The 16,741-nt window shown below is 43.4% G+C and overlaps 1 protein-coding gene across 1 annotated transcript; it reads left to right on the top strand.

Annotated features, from left to right (window-relative positions):
• The first annotated feature begins 1,104 nt into the window (after positions 1-1,104).
• Positions 1,105-16,117, top strand: ehd3 (EH-domain containing 3). Its single transcript, XM_076756135.1, has 8 exons — positions 1,105-2,400; positions 5,349-5,525; positions 6,346-6,443; positions 10,845-10,986; positions 11,150-11,249; positions 11,731-11,901; positions 13,267-13,431; positions 13,534-16,117. The coding sequence occupies exons 1-8, from the start codon at positions 2,174-2,176 to the stop codon at positions 14,059-14,061; spliced, it is 1,608 nt and encodes a 535-aa protein (XP_076612250.1). The 5' UTR covers positions 1,105-2,173; the 3' UTR covers positions 14,062-16,117.
• Positions 16,118-16,741: the final 624 nt, after the last annotated feature.

Raw genomic sequence — 16,741 nt, 5'->3', positions numbered from 1 at the left:
AAACCAACAAAAATCACCGTGACGGGAAAAACACTCTTCAAGGGAAAAAACAACTGAAAAATCACCTCAACGGGAAAAGTAGCAAATAAGCGTCACAAAGTAACAAAAGACGAAAACACTTACAAAAGAACAGAAAGCGTCCAAGGAAATGTATATCGATATGTCGATCACGAGAGGCAGGAGGTCGGCTTGAGAGCGAGGCACACGAGATGCTAAGGCAATACTCCGGCGCAGGAGCAGGTTTGGAGCCGGCTTAAGTAGCCGGCTTGATTACATGATTAGAGGCAGGTGAGTGTGATCAGCCTGCTGCCGAGCCGATCACCCCGCCTCCGTGCGCTCCGTCTAGGAGCAGAGGGAGAGAGAGAAAAGAATTATCGTTGGGACAAGTGCACAGGAATGACAACATGACAATTATATCACTTTGACACCAACCTGACCTAAATACAGCGTAGACAGTTATGTATGGCCGCCAGTATTTTCATGTTGGATTATCAAATGTACCAGTGGTGGAAAGAGTAAGTACTCAAAATAGTAAAAAAAGGAAATGTACTTCAGAAAATGGCCCTCGTGTGATTATAAGACACATTAATAGATTGTTAATAATAAAGTATTAATGCTTAAGCAGCTGGCATTTTACTGTTGCATCAGGTGAAGGTGAGGTGAAGCTTTATATACTATTGTGTGGTTAATCCATATCTATAATATTTGTAAATCATGTTTTGTATGTAAAATCTCAATTTTAAAAGAAACTAGCAGCTTTAAATTTCAAATTCAGTCGAGTATGCGTTGCTTCTTTATTAATTTTTAGTGAATTAGTAAATTAGTAAAAAGTGGGTCAAAACGGACATATTGAACTAACTGATGAATACTAATTTTCCGAAATTGGTCAACAGAAGAGGAAAGTATAATCACTTCATAATCTTCTAATCTAAAAGAAAAATATATGAAAACCTGCTGCACAGAGATGAATGTTTAACTATACAAACCTTTAGGTGGCGCGCTGTCTCACGGCGGCTCCTCCATCGCGCCTCATCCATCATGGCGTCGCCCTGCCCGGCTTCAGCTCCCGCATCACTGGGCGGGACCGCGGCGGCTCGGCCTGCCAGTCGTTGGGCACTTCCGCCGGGCTCAGGTTTCCTTCGACTCGGCATTTAAACCGAGCTGCTAGACATCAGCTGGTGCTACATTCAGCGCTGCTCCGTGACAGAAAATAACTCGCAGCACCAGCCGAGCGGGCTCGTCGTGTTTTGGACAGAAATAATAATCCCGGAGAGGTCTGGGCTGTTTTGCGGGCTGATCAGCGGGAGCAGCGGAACAATAACGGCGGCTGCGCTCTGACAGCAGCTCGGTGCATCATTTTTGGGATTCCTCTGCTAGGACGAAATCAAATAGCGGTAACGTGATGTTGTGCATGAGCAGCATGATTTAGGTTTCTCTCTGGGCACTGTTTGTTTACAAAAACAGATTGGTAAACAAAAGCAAAGTCAATGAATGCAGTGTTTTTTGGCCCAGGAGCGTAAGTGGCCTGGATTTGGGAGGATCGATGGACTCGATGATGAGAGTATATTGGAAGGGTCAGATTTAAATTCAGGTTAAAAAAAATCAAAATCAAAATACACCCAATTTGATCTTGTTTTAGTTGTAAACATTACCAGAGAGGTAATTTTAAAATAGCTTTCCACTGGGCTGAATATAACATCAGGCCAAACGTCAGTATTATCGTCAATAACACTTCAGTCACCACCCAGTCAGTGAAGCAGCACAGAGAGACTTTATCTGCTATTTCTTTTATTTTTTCCCCCCCTGAGACTGATGTGAGAGAAAATATCTCAGATTTTCAAGATATTTTTTGCATATTTTTCCCCCAAAACAGACTTTTTTTTAGAGCATTTCCAGTAAAGTATATCAACAATATAGATTATTATTTTTAGTGTGTATATGTCAGTCAGTATTTTTGTTTGGGTTTAAGGTGGACTTTAAGTTGTTTTTTTTTTTTTTTTTTTTAAATTAGGAGCGATCTTCACCTGACTTTTTAAAACAGAGTCTTAATTTAGAGCTCTTGTCTTTTAATGCGAGGAAATCTTGACCAGTAACCTGCCAGTCAACAACAGAATCTTTGACCAGTTACACCCATTGGAGGCTTTACTAATCTAACAATAAACAACCAGCAACGATGTTCAGCTGGCTTGGAACCGACGACAGGAGGAAGAAGGAGCCAGAAGTCTTTCAGACCGTCAGCGACGGACTTAAGAAGCTCTACAAGACCAAACTCCTGCCTCTGGAGGAGAGCTACAAGTTCCACGAGTTCCACTCTCCGGCCCTGGAGGATGCAGACTTTGACAACAAGCCCATGGTCTTACTGGTGGGACAGTACTCCACTGGCAAGACGAGCTTCATACGGTGAGAAAAACAGCACACACACACACACACACACGAAGAGCTTGCTGTGGAAGGGGGAATGAAGCAGATAGAGGGGGAGAGGCTGACACACCCAAACTGACTTCACCCTCTCTCAGCTTCACCACTGAAGCAGCTTTTCATGGTCATGCAATAAACACAGCTTGCATAAAATACAGTGCAACGGGTTAGAAAACAATCCAAAATACCTGAAGATCAATATGAAAAGAGCAACAAAAAAGATCATCCATCACACACACATAAACACTAAGGGCTTAGCTGCAAGGAGCCACACCTCTGCGAGCTTTATTGAACCCATAAAAAGTTTATATGACAGCCAACATAACGCACACACACATGCAAGCTTAAATCATATGGAGGAGGCAGCACTGTGCCTGGCACTGCAGGTGACGAGGTGTGTGTGGTGTATGTATGTGGAGACCTTTCACATCAGGGTTTGTTCATCAGCCAGGGATTAGACTTAGCCCTGTAAGTGTAAGACAGTTGTTGGTTCAGTGAAGAATTAAGCATTATTTTACAGGAAGAAGCTTGTGTGAGCGCTCATGACCTGGAGTATCTCTGGTTTTGATGTATGTGTGACAGCGGGAGGTATTAGCAGCTGGGTGTTGGGCCTCCTTGAACTGCAGGGCGACTGCTAACGAGTTGCACCTCTAACACACTCACACAGTCACACAAACGCACACATTTGCCAAACATAGTCGGTAATTAGTGGGGCAAGCCTTTGAAAGCCAGGGAGAGGATGCTGTTAGTGACTTCCTGCTATAAGACGGGACAGCACAGACGTCCCTGCTCGCTCCTCTTCTTCCTCTGACGCTCTATCTAGCTGTCTTGTCTTTACTCTTAGCAGCCTGACCCCACACCACGGACATTGTAACAGGAAGATGCAGAATGTACAAGCTGCTGAGTAACCCCTCGGTCAGCATCTCTGACTCTGGACGCGGCCGCCGTGCAGGTTCGAAACACTACAAGGAGGAGATAAAATAATGATAATAACTAACCTGCAGAGAGAAAGGCTACAGCTACACAGGAGATTCAACCAAACAACCTTCCACTGATTGGCCCCAGCTTCCGGTGACCTTGCAAAGGATAGCTGGTTATAGATAATGGATGGATCTTTTGCTTTCTGTGAATTACAAAAGTCACAAAGCGTAAATGAATATCTGTCTGGCAGCCAAAAGAAAGAGAGAATTGATGGAGAGGCAAGAAATGCTGGTGGAGGGTAATACAGTCTCTCTTCTGTGGCGGTCATTCAGAGGTCTGTCATGTGACCCTGTCTTCAGTTTAGGCCTGCAATTTATTGATTTTCCACTTTTGTCCCAAATTTTTACCCTCAGAGTCTTTCAAAGAGCCAAATCATCTCCTCAGCACGAGTTTTTCCTTCAAGGTGACTGGACTGGTGTATGATGTGAACTGATGTGTGTATGTGTATTGCACACGCATACACACGCAGTATATGCATGATATGAACATCCAGTCTGCTAGATGCACATGTTTGTGCATATGCATTGCACAACTTACCACAGACAGACGGGAGGACTCACACTACACAGACACGTGCACAGAGAGATGGCTCTACCAGGCACTGCTAGCTCCTCTGACAAGGTGTGTGTGTGTGTGTGTTTGTGGAGAAGATGTATAAGGGAGCCATCCTTACATCTGGTAGCAGTTAAAACGTATACACATCCCACACTGACATTGAAATTTATGATCCTTTTTAGCTGTAAACCTTTAGCCTGAGCCTCTGGTCTGCCTTCACGTTGTTGGTGTTGTGAAACTCACCAGAGACACACCAATCTTTGTTTGTCACACGTGTGATGTCACTGAATTAGCAGATGAGGATTCGTCCTTTCACACCTCAAACAGTCAGCTGTGTTGCCGTGGCAACTGTTACAGATGAGCTCAAACGTTTGGATCAGCTGGAAGCTGAACATGATGCAGATTTGAAGGAAAAACATTCAGGAATCTGAATTCTTCGGGAGTTTTAATGCGGGTGTCCTGAAAAATGTGCCCAGTCAAGATCCTACCTGCATAAATCTGATGTTTGGTCGTCTCTCCCTTAACCTTTGACCTCAGTCAGCTGTTTTTCATTGTCAGTAAGCAGAACAAGCTGACCAAATTCTTGCTCTGATTTGTCCTCTGAGTCCAGTTTGACTAGTCTGTACGCAGTCAGAAGATTCACAGCTGATGGTGATAGTGAAGAACACTGATTTAACTTCTGCATTATTATGTTCACTTTCATCAGTTTGCCGCTTCCTCGTCTCAGAGTGTGACGCTGCCATCACTACTACTACTTCAGCATCTCCCTTGCAAACAGATTGCTCGTCATTCAAGTCCACTTCAACGCCTCCATCTCTGCTCTCCCTTAAACAAACAAACTGAAATCAGACATTATGCTGCTGAGTTTGGAGCAGTGACTTCTTTCGTGCTCAGCAGCCGTCCAGCCCTTGATGATGTCAGATTCCCCTAATCTGTTTTCCAGCAGCTTCTAATTCAAGGCAGACCTGTTTTCTGGTGTTTTTTTTAAATTTTTTTTTTTTACTGCTTCTTACCATCCAGACCAATTTCCTTTCAGCATAATCGCTTTGAAAGGGCCTTGCAGCACTCTTTTCTAATTAAAGGCTGCAGGTAGAGCACATCTGTCCTGCTGCCTACAGCTGACCATCAGGAGGGATATAAGTGATGTAAGGCCTTTTAGAAAACATACACATTCATATTGATTTTTAGTAATGTCGCCTTACAGTATGCTAGTTACACACTGCCCTCGACTCTATTGTTCATTGTCTCAGGAAGCGTCTTCTGGAAGGATTAGTCCAGTCATAAGGGCCTTTTATGTACACTTGATTTATTCTTGCACGGCGAACCGTCCATCAAAAACATCTCATCTCCTGCCTTGTTTAGTTTCACGCCACATCTCACTATCTCCCCTGCAGCTACCTGTTGGAGCAGGATTTTCCTGGAATGAGGATCGGCCCTGAACCCACCACAGATTCCTTCATCGCGGTGATGCACGGCGACACAGAGGGAATCGTCCCCGGCAATGCTTTGGTGGTTGACCCCAAGAAGCCCTTCAGGAAGCTGAACGCATTTGGAAACGCATTCCTCAACAGGTAAACACACACACACACACACACACACACACACACTCACACCGATGGCAGATGCTGTCAGTATGTATGTATGTTTCATTATTTTTATTTCGCTTTTAAATTTTGTTACATTTCAGTTAGTTTCCAGACTGGGTTTACTCATTTCAGTTTAGTTTTTTGTTCTTTAAAAACGGTGTTTTGGTGTTAGTTAACTCCTCGATGTGTACTGAAAACACAAAGTGGTGTTTGAAGGTGAAGCATGCCAACGTAGAGGGGAAAGAGTGGAGAAGAAAGACGGGGTGAGAGTACAAGTGAGAATCCACACCACAGCTCTACATTCCTGTGTGATTGAATTTCCCTCTGCTCACTGGTCAGGCTTTCCTCTGCTAATGGACATTTGGCCGTGTGTGTGTGTCTGTGTGTGTGTGTGTGTGAGGGAGAGAGAGAGAGACAGTCAGTCATCTTTGCAGAGTCATCCTTCTGGAAAGGGAAACAGTGCCAAAAAGTCTTTACTCTTGTGGTAGTGTCCTGGCTGTGAGGGCCCACCACTGCTGAAAGGAGACAGAGGAGACGCAGACTGTCAGAGGGGATTAGGGGGGTTCACAGTGAGGACGACTGCTAACCTGTTGGTGTTTATGCAGCTGGAGACAGAGATGGAGGAGAGAGGGGGGAGCGGGCTGGAGTCTGGAGTGGGATGATGTTTGTTGTTAGAACGTTTTACACTTCTGTCCAGTTTCTTTTAACTCTCCTCTGCTCTGCTCTGTGTGTGTGTGTGTGTGTGTGTGTGTGTGTGTGTGTGTGTGTGTGTGTGTGTGTGTGCGCGTGTGTGTGTTCGTTCTAGGTTTGTGTGTGCTCAGCTGCCTAACCCAGTGCTAGAAAGCATCAGTGTGATTGACACACCAGGGATTCTGTCAGGAGAGAAGCAGAGAATCAGTCGAGGTAAGATGCTCATGCTTTTATCCTCCTCTGTTTATGTTAATGAGCGTGTGTGTGTGTGTGTGTGTGTGTGTGTGTGTGTGTGTGTGTGTGTGTGCTCGTTCACTGGACCCATTCAGCTGCAGCCCCCTTCATCCCACTGAACTCTGTACTACCATGTCAGCATTTCCTTTGGATGTGTGTGCGTGTGTGTGTGTGTGTGTGTGTGTGTGTTTATTTTAGCTTTTAGCTATCAGGAGGATTATGCTTCATTCATTTCAAAGAACAGGAAGCAGCGACAAAAAAGATGAGCTTTGAATGTGCTCTCTCACACACATACACACACACACGCATGCACACGGTTCAGATTTCGCAGCACTAAACAGTTTGGTACTGATTGTAAAAGTTGAAAACCAGCGTGCATTTGCTTGGTCATTAAACTTTTATGGTGAAGAAGCAGAGCTGCACATTTAAGAGGAGTCGCAGTCAAGGGTGCTTTCACGCCTGCAGTCCGCTTCATTTGGTCTGGACCAAAGGAAAAAAGATGATATGTTGTTGTGTTTTAGGTCTGGTTTTAAACATGAAGTTACACAGACTAACTCTCTGATTGGACAGTTTTTGCATCCTGCATCATCAGGACTGGCATGGCAAATTCAGATCCTGGTGACTGACGAAGAAATAATTGATTTTAAGCATTGTTAGTATTATTAGACTGCAAATCAACTGCATGTTATGACTAAGAACTAACAGGCAGAAACAGGACGTAAAGGAGGCGACGATGATGATTATCTGATGGATTTATTAGGAGATAAACGATTGTGATCATTCTACAATCACATCATCTGCTATCAGATGTTCTTCACCGTGCCAGAGTCTGCTTGGAAGCAGACCAAGACCCACCTACTTAGATTTGACTGAGACAAACTGAACAAACCAGGCGAAAACACCATTTTAACCAAACCAAACCAAAGGTTAGGTGTGACCATTCTGGGGACTCAATTCTACTTTGGTCGCACATAATTCTCCATACTCTCGTAGCCATAGTGGTTCAGTTGATTAAAAACAAGACACACGCACGCACCCCCAGCATCAGTTGAGACATGTGATGCATTAATCAGGTTAACTAACGCCTGTATTTGTGGAAAAAAAATATAAACAAGACATAATTATATTGTGGTCATACTGGGGAGACAAACAGGCGCTGACACTGAAGAGCGGTGGACAGATCCCAGCCGTGGAGCTGAATCAGTTTAGGTGTGAAAGGCTCCTTCCCAGCTTCCTTATCCTTTGATATGTGTCCGGCATTCCGGCAGCTGGACGCTGGCATTGCCATACCAACGGCTAACATCTACAAAGAGCTGGGATGGTTAAAGACACCTATAATTTAGTCTGGCCCACATTCACTCACTCCAGCTCTCTCTTTCTCTTCATTCTCTGCTTGTGTTTGTTCTCAGTTGAAACAGCCTGCAGTGCTAAATTTGCCCCCTTAACTGTTTTCTCATGCCAAGTAAGACCCACATGAATTGTTTCCGTGTTACCAAAACATTTAGCATTGCGCCTCACTATGACAAAAAAAGACTTTGGGTTTGGTGATGAGCTTGAAAAACATCCAGCTCAGTTATTGATTTATACACGCTACGTTAAAAAGTGATTATTGGAATTTTAAGCCACATTTTTCATGATAATGTCATGATCTCATGATGATGTGATCGTGTTATTTTCCCAGATATTTCTTTGCATCCCCCTCCCTGCTGCAGGCAGTATTTCCTCTGCATCTCCAGAAAGTTGCACAAGGACTATATGATGGAATTCAGAGTTGGCATGATCACATAAACATATTTAAGAAGTTCTTAAAGGCTGAATAAGAACAAGGAGCGCATTGTGGTCATTGAGTTCAGCACATTGCTTCATAGCAGGGTTGGGTTTGGATTAATGCTTGTCATGAGAACGATGTCCTGAGAAAAAACAGAGCAAAGCATCAGCTGAACTTCAGATTCTGTTTCAAACTGGATGTAATTTGATTGAAACAGACCCGCACCAGCTCTGTTCTGCCTCCTATTTGTTTGGTCAGAGTGTCCTCTGAACATGTCAAACCAAATAAACAGCACAGTGAGGTGTGACCCTGCTATTGTCTGTTGGATATGAAAAAAAAAAAAAAAAATACAGGCTGACATTAACCTCTGCTGAGTCAGCACAGCTGTGTTTGCTCCAGGGACAGAGTGTGTGTGTGAGTGGTGAAGCTTTTGTTTGTGTCTCTTCATTTGTTTAGTGTTTTAATGTTTCATTTGCACATGTTATCTGTGTGTTCTGTGCCTCATTCTTTGCTGTTATTACATTTCTTTTACCCTGTTTAATTGTTTTATCAATGTCTGCATTTGTGTGTGTGTGTGTGTGTGTGTGTGTGTGTGTGTGTGTGTGTGCAGATGAGGAGTTGTCAGGCTATAGCTCCCTACATAGATGTCCTTATGGAGGTATTGTAGATAATAATCCTGGGTATCAAATAGCTGCAAAAAGGCTAATTGAGGCGATACTTTGAAGAATTTATGGACTGTTACATGTTCTTCATTAGACTATTGTCACATGGTTTGGGAGAAAAAAATCATATTCGATAGCCAGCCAGCTGGATATTTCAGTCAGATTAGTCAGATACTGAGAGGTTTATATTCATGATCCCCAGAAGACAAATCATAGTTACTTAGTTTTTATTGGTGATCGTTCAACCATCTGATGAATTCTTCCTTGACCAACATTTGTGTCCATGACATGTTTTAAGAACTGATCTATGTGTGTTAGTGACTGTTTGGAGCTCTCCAGAGGAAGTCTCATGTCAGAGAAGCCAGGGAAGCTCTGGATTATCAAAAATGGAGATGACTCATATTATGGGGATCAGTTGGATTTTCCAAGAAAAAAAAACCTCCATTTTGTTTTTTTGCTGTGTTCAGGACAATTTAGGGCATCAGCCTTTGGGCAGGGGGTGTGTAGCTCCCAGCCAATGACAGCACGCAGGATGTGAAGGCGGGGCTCTGTAGAAACGCAGTGACCAGGTGTCGTACAGTAAGCACGCTTACCATAAAAGCATTCAGTTTCTCCCCACACCATGTGAAGAGTGTGTTATATGAAGAATAATCCACTGAAATTCAAAAAAAATCAAGGTATCTGTCCGTCTCTTAACCCGTCAAAGCTTTGGCCAAGCAGCAGTGTGCCCTGTGTCTCCTCTCAGCTGTGGACAGAGAGACGCAGACAAAACCAGTTTCCATGTTTTACATACTTATTGCTACAAACGCTGAACTTTTGCTCACGTCCCAGTGAGGAATGACTGAAAACTCAACAACATTGTATCGGTAAAGGAGTCCTTGAGGCGTCAATCTACAAATCATTCACCTCCAGTCTGAACTACTCCTCTACTGAGAGGAGCAGCAGTGCAGCCGTGGTAGCAATAGCAGCGAGTATGTAAAAAGGGGGATTTCTACTTCAGCTGTGTCTGTACAGTCAGGCTGCCTGTCTGTAAGCACAGGAGGTGGACCCGTGTGAGTCAGATTTGATATATTCAGTGATAACATATGCAAAGATTTACTTTAGACAAAAGTTTTCAAACCATAGCTCTGACATTCACCGCATTAACATTGAACTGCTCCTTACTACCAAATGGGCTGGTTTGCCCTCACATGATCTCAGCTGTAACACGTCCACCATTAACACCGCGGCTCTTCAGCTTTGGGTTGAAATCTAAGCTCACTAATCCTTCGTTTTGTCCTTCGTCCTCCTCTGTGGAATTTCTCCAGGTAAGTTTTGTCCTTGAGTATAAAACAAAAGTCAAAGGAGGCAGTGATGTACTCCTGCTGACAGACTTAATCAGCGATTCATTTATTCATGCATAATGGAGGCATTAACTCATTCGTTCAGAGGCTATGATGGCATAAAAGGTTAGAAAACAGTTCGTTTATGATGCTAAGTTGTTGAACAATTCAGAGCCAAATCAGACAGTGAAATCTCATTATTTTTGGTTTCCCCCCCTCATTATTTAGTTTTTAAAAGGCGCTTCGTTCAGCCCTGGCAGTACTGCCTCCATCTGTAAACAGACATTCTTTTCTCTCAGCGTGTTGTAATATGGGCGTCCTTCTTATTGCCTTCTCCATGACCCGAAGCCATTGTAATGGTTTCCTCTTGGGAATTTTGCAACATCACAGCTGAGGTTCATGACTCAAATCATGGATTAAAGATAGCCATCAGAAAAACTTATTTCATGCTGCTTATGAGGTGCATGCTTCAGTCACCAGTCATCAGCAAAATGCCCCTCCTTAGTGCAGAATGGGATGGAGCAAAGAACCAGGAAGTGAAGAAGATACAGATCTCTCTTCTTACATTCTCTTTTTATCTAAACTGTCCCCTCTCTCATCTTAAATCTTAATTTCCTCCTCCTCTCAGGCTATGACTTTGCGGCTGTCTTGGAGTGGTTTGCCGAGCGAGTGGACAGGATCATTTTGCTGTTTGACGCCCACAAACTGGACATCTCTGATGAGTTCTCAGAGGTGATAAAGGCCCTGAAGAACCACGAGGACAAGATCAGGTACTGTAGACCTACAGACATAACTGATTCCAGACAGTGGAGGCATGAATAGTTGTTCCCTTTGTACATGAATCTCAGCATTATAGCATGTTTGTGCAACGTCACTGTCGGCAGCTCTTCGCTTTCACTGTTCTCTCGTGTTGATTTATGTATTTTTTTCCAGGGTGGTGCTGAACAAGGCTGACCAGATAGAGACGCAGCAGCTGATGAGAGTGTATGGTGCCCTGATGTGGTCACTGGGGAAAATAGTCAACACCCCTGAGGTACAGTAAACAGGAAATGTGAAAAACAAAGGACCCTTTCCACCGTCTTGTCTGGGTAAAAGTGAGATGAGCATGTGGCCATTGACAAGTGCAGTTTTGTGCACACCCACAAATCCTCGGTGCATTTGAAGCTGAATAATCAATGAAAATGCAGTTTAAAGCACTGGAACCGCAGCTCGCTCAGGCTTGTTTGGTGTGGTGTTAGTTTCAACACCACCATTTTAATTATTATTGAATTGGCTACTGACATTGTGGGAAAACTGACTTGTCTAACTTGTGTCTTTCCCTTCAGTACAAACTGAGCTTTGTTGGAGTTGGTGTCGAGTTGTCATCTAAAGGCCCATTACATGCTGATGTACACTACACTCGTGTATTGTCTAACGCTCGCTCGTTGCCTTACATTGTCAGAAATGTGTGAGTGTCTTCTCTTACCTTGTTTTGGTCACTGTTGACTTTCTGCTCATCTGCCTCCCCCTGACAGGTGATCCGGGTCTACATCGGCTCATTCTGGTCCCACCCTCTGCTGATTCCAGACAACAGGAAGCTGTTTGAGGCAGAGGAGCAGGACTTATTCAAGGACATCCAGTCTTTACCGAGAAACGCAGCACTTAGAAAACTCAACGATCTGATCAAGAGGGCAAGACTCGCCAAGGTAAGGTACAAGTGGAAGACGTGCTGATGGGGCAGCTCACAGTAGAAAGAGGTGGTTCTTTGCCTGGGGTTGTTATTAATTAACCTATTCCAAATTAAACCCATTCGCCCAAACATCATCTGATTTACAGTTATTTTCCAGGGGGGATATGTGTGTGTGTTTCCCATCTATGCTTCCCATCACTCGATGGCTCTGCCCTCCCCGTCCAGCTGTTAACCTTGACAGAAAAAGCTTGTCGCTTTCACAGAACCAATAAAACCTGACCAATTCTCCAGGCTATTCCTCTTTGAGTGAATTGTTTCCTGCTTCCTCTCTGGACGGGAAGTCAGGTATGAGAAGCGACCGTCTGGTGTTGTAGCTCGAGGAAAGGCAGAGGATGTACCCATGCACACACTCACACTGAGCGAAGTTTTCCTGTTTAACAGCTGAAAGGGTGTGTGTGTGTGTGTGTGTGTGTGTGTGTGTGTGTGTGTTATGAGCATCAAGGACACAAGGTGGACACAGGGAAACACACTCACTCACATTTCACCACAGCAACAAAACAAATAAGGGTTTTCCCATTACTTGTGCCATATTTAGTTTGTGTTGAATATTAAAAACAAATGTCAACAAGGGGGACATGAGAAGGAGTGTTTGATGTCTCCAGACCCCAGAGTTTCAGCAGTCTGTGGCTTATTGTGTTAAGCTCCAAAATAAAATGATGTGAGAGGCCGAACATGAAGAGCTGGACAATGATAAAACCCAACAAACCTGTAAGTGGTAATAGTAGATTGATTAATCCTTCATGGTGACTTAATCACTTCAGCTCATTGTTTAAAGTTATAAACCTGAACGAGTTTTAAGAATTTTATCATATCAAGCCCAGTTTGACACTTCTTAAGGCATTTGTTCCCCTTGTATATAGTGACTTCTCTGTATAATAGTTTGCATTCAGTGGTGGGGTCCGCCATTCCCGTGCTGCATTTAAAAGGCATGCTCACGCACAAGGGGCTCACAGGAAATGCTGCATGCATTTATTGGACGAGATTCAGAAGACATGTAATGACTGGAACAGCTGGTCAAGAGGCATTTTGAAGAGGAAACATGTTTGCAGGGGAGCAAGTAAAGCTACATCGGTATACAGACATGTAAACAGAAACATGTGATGATGGTCTTCTGCTATAGCATCTCAGTCTCTTTCCTGCCTCCAGTGATCAATACACATGCCACTTGAGAAGTAACTTTGGGACTTTTAGTATCAAGACTTTCATAGCAGTGCTACAACTAACCACAGGTGTGGCCAAATCAACCAGAACTGACACTGGCACTTTTAAGAGGCAGGCTTGCTGTAGCTGTAAATGAGCATCTCTTCCTCTCACTGTGCAGGTCCATGCCTACATCATCAGCTCACTGAAGAAAGAGATGCCTTCTGTGTTTGGGAAGGAGAACAAGAAGAAAGAACTGATCAGCAGTCTGGGAGATATTTACAAACGCATAGAGAGGGAGCATCAGATATCACCTGGAGATTTTCCCAATCTGAAGAAGATGCAGGTAAACTGGAAAGAGCAAAGGAATGTGGATTTATAGATAGAGGTTTAGATAGATAAGACCTAAACTTGTGCTTGTTTTTGCTCTCTGGGTTTTCTCTTCCAGGACCAACTCCAAGCTCAGGATCTCAACAAATTCCAGCCTCTGAAACCCAAACTCCTGGAGGCAGTGGATGACATGCTGGCCAATGACATTGCTGGCTTAATGGTCCTGGTGCGCCAAGAAGAAACCCAGCGTCCAAACCCAGTTGTGAAGGGCGGCGCGTTTGACGGCACTTTGGACGGCCCGTTTGGCCACGGGTACGGCGAAGGGGCCGGCGAAGGCATCGACGAAGCCGAGTGGGTGGTTGCCCGCGACAAACCTGCTTACGACGAGATTTTCTACACGTTATCTCCGGTCAACGGGAAGGTGACGGGGGCCAACGCCAAGAAGGAGATGGTGAAGTCAAAACTGCCCAATACAGTGCTGGGGAAGATCTGGAAGCTGGCAGATATCGATAAGGATGGGATGCTTGATGATGAGGAGTTTGCGTTGGCCAATCACCTGATAAAAGTGAAGCTGGAGGGACATGAACTGCCATCAGACCTTCCTGCACACCTGGTGCCTCCTTCCAAGAGGAAAATACCAGAGTAAATATGAGGTTACACCATCCCCTGCCCCCATAAACCTGTAAGTAGACCCTCCTCCCCCACCCAGAGATAATATCCTAATTAAAATAGGAATATTCCTGTAGCATTATAGCACAAAAAATACAAATGAAAAATATATGAGCAAAGGTAGACCTCCTGTCCTACTCCCAATCCCATTCTGTTTCTGTCCCTCCCCCTTTACAGATTTTCCTTCCTTTAAGAGGCAAATATTAGAGCAAAATATTCAGTTACATTCAAATCAAGCTAATGAATGCTGAGCGTCTGATTCAAAGGCTTTCACCAGGGCAGAAAAACTGGATCCTGACGAGTGTTCTCCGACTGAAGTCAACTCTTTAGCCCAGTGTCCTCTTTTCTATTCAAGGGTGAGATACTGGGATTGTTAGTTAGGGCAGATGTTAGCACAGCTGAACAAGAAACACTGGAATACAGCAAAAATGTGAGCTGATCCGAACTACTGGAAGAAAATGTGGGAGAAGCAACCGTGTGAAAAGAAAAAAGAGATTTTGGGGAGAAGGATGCCTGGGATTTAAAAATGCAAATAAACAGCTTATTCCCATTAAGACTTTACCTGTAATAAGAGCTATTATTATTGTACTGACGGCAGTAATCCTCACGACCGCCAGAACACGTCTCCTGGCACAGCAGAGTATTCTGGCATTCGTTTTTCATGGCGACATTATAAACAGCTACAAAGACTTCCTGGCAAGTGGCGTGAGCACACACACACACACACACACACACACACACGCACACACACACACACACGCACACACACACAGAAAGTGAGCACAGTTCTGGTTACATGTAATCAGAGGAGCAGCTTAATTACCATAAAAAGAAAATGGCCCACATCAGCTTTTTAAAATTTTAAATGTGATATGCAGGTGTTGATGTTTGGGTGTGTGTGTGTGTGTGTGTGTGTGTGTGTGTGTGTGTGTGTCGGGTGGAGTTTATGACATCATCGTTTACGTAGCACCTGGATTGACCTACTGCAGCGAAGCAGGTAAACAAGCAGAGGAGAAACTAAGGCTTTTTTCATAATTCTAATCATTATTAACCTTTTTGGAAGTACTGTGACTCTAATATGAAACTACAGGATGGGTATTGATCGGACACACAGGTGTGCCGACGTTCTCAGTCTAAATGTATTGTGTGGACTTGTTGAATGTGCAGGTGTTCGCGCACCTGTGTGGGCACATCCTGACTGTTGTGCACACAAGTATCGGTGTTATCATTTGTAACATATACGTGTTAAGTCTCGAGCATCACACAGGCTGCTGAGTGGGTTATTGATTGAAAAGTGATTAATTGGTTATTGTTCACCTTCTGAGAGTTAATCTAACCTGTCAGCTGCTTATTCTGTCAAGGTAATGAAACACTAATCAACACATTTTTCACACGTCTCTGTTTCCATTTCACGTTAAATTGTAAACATGTAATAAATGTAATCCTTCTTTGCAGTGTTTCTGATTTGCTATACGCCAGCATGCATGTGTATAAATACTTCACGTCAGGATCGTGCTTGTGGTTTAACAGTGAGAGTTGCTGCTTGTAAGATGAAACACTACTATAACTAGATTTGGGCTTCCTTGTCTTATGAGCGGGATGGTATTAAACCAGTTTGAGCCACAGAATTGACAGAAATATTCCCAGTTTACGGCCCTTTTGTGCTCCTCCTCCTCCGTGTGTCTCTGTGCTGTTACTGTGAATCTACTGTACATAATAAGACTGATCGCATTCCATGAACACAGATTGGGAAATCATCCACCTCCATCTTGGGTGCTTCATGCGTCACGAGCTCATATTTCACATATAGGCGAGCCAACAGGACGAACGTATAAAGGATGCTTGTCGAATGTGATTCAGATCCACAAGCTGCTTTCCTGACAGATTTCAACATGGAGTCCTGTGTACTGGGAGAGTGGAAACACTGGCGTTATGGTTGTTTGCTGTTTTAAGATGCATTGCGAAATCTGTATTCCACTGCTTTTCTGTCAACATAAACAGTCCAAATGTGTAATAAAAATTCATTTACTCAACCTTTTTTTTGTTGCCCTGTTTTGTTTGGTTCGTGGCTGTTTTTCAGATGAAAGACAAACATGCATTTGTATATACATAAAGCTGACATTATCCTGGCCAGCTGTGATGTATATGATACATATGCTCTGGATAAAGTAGATTTTCCTTGATTCTGCTGTGAGAATAAGAATCTTCCTGCAAACAGTTAAGCTTATTTTGAGAGTTTTTCACTCTTAATATGATGAAAACTGCCTCAAACTCAATAATGAGGGAAATATTAGAACATTTGATTATAAATGATTTCAGTGAAATTAGAATAAACTCACATTGGAGCCTGAACAGTCATTTCTCTAATGTGCAAATCATGAGACTCATATTGGATAACTATAGTGGTATCAGTAATGTAGAGAGAGTGGATTTTATTTTCAGTAAAGCATTTGGTCATGTCTTTATTAAAAGACACAGATGATCAGTTTGATGCCACTTATAAACTGTCTTCATGCTGAGAAAGGAGCACAACCCTCTGTGTTCCTAAATAAAAAACTAAAAACAACAGCACGGACAGGAAATCACATTAATTTCTTATTTTCAGGGGTGTATTAATGAGTTTCCCTCAAAAGACTAAATGAAAATCAAAAATATGT

The sequence above is a fragment of the Chaetodon auriga genome, chromosome 18, assembly GCF_051107435.1.
Source record: "Chaetodon auriga isolate fChaAug3 chromosome 18, fChaAug3.hap1, whole genome shotgun sequence".
In the NCBI taxonomy this organism is placed as follows: Eukaryota; Metazoa; Chordata; class Actinopteri; order Chaetodontiformes; family Chaetodontidae; genus Chaetodon; species Chaetodon auriga.
Note: the sequence above shows the minus strand (reverse complement) of the source record. Positions and strands in the feature narration are given on the sequence as shown.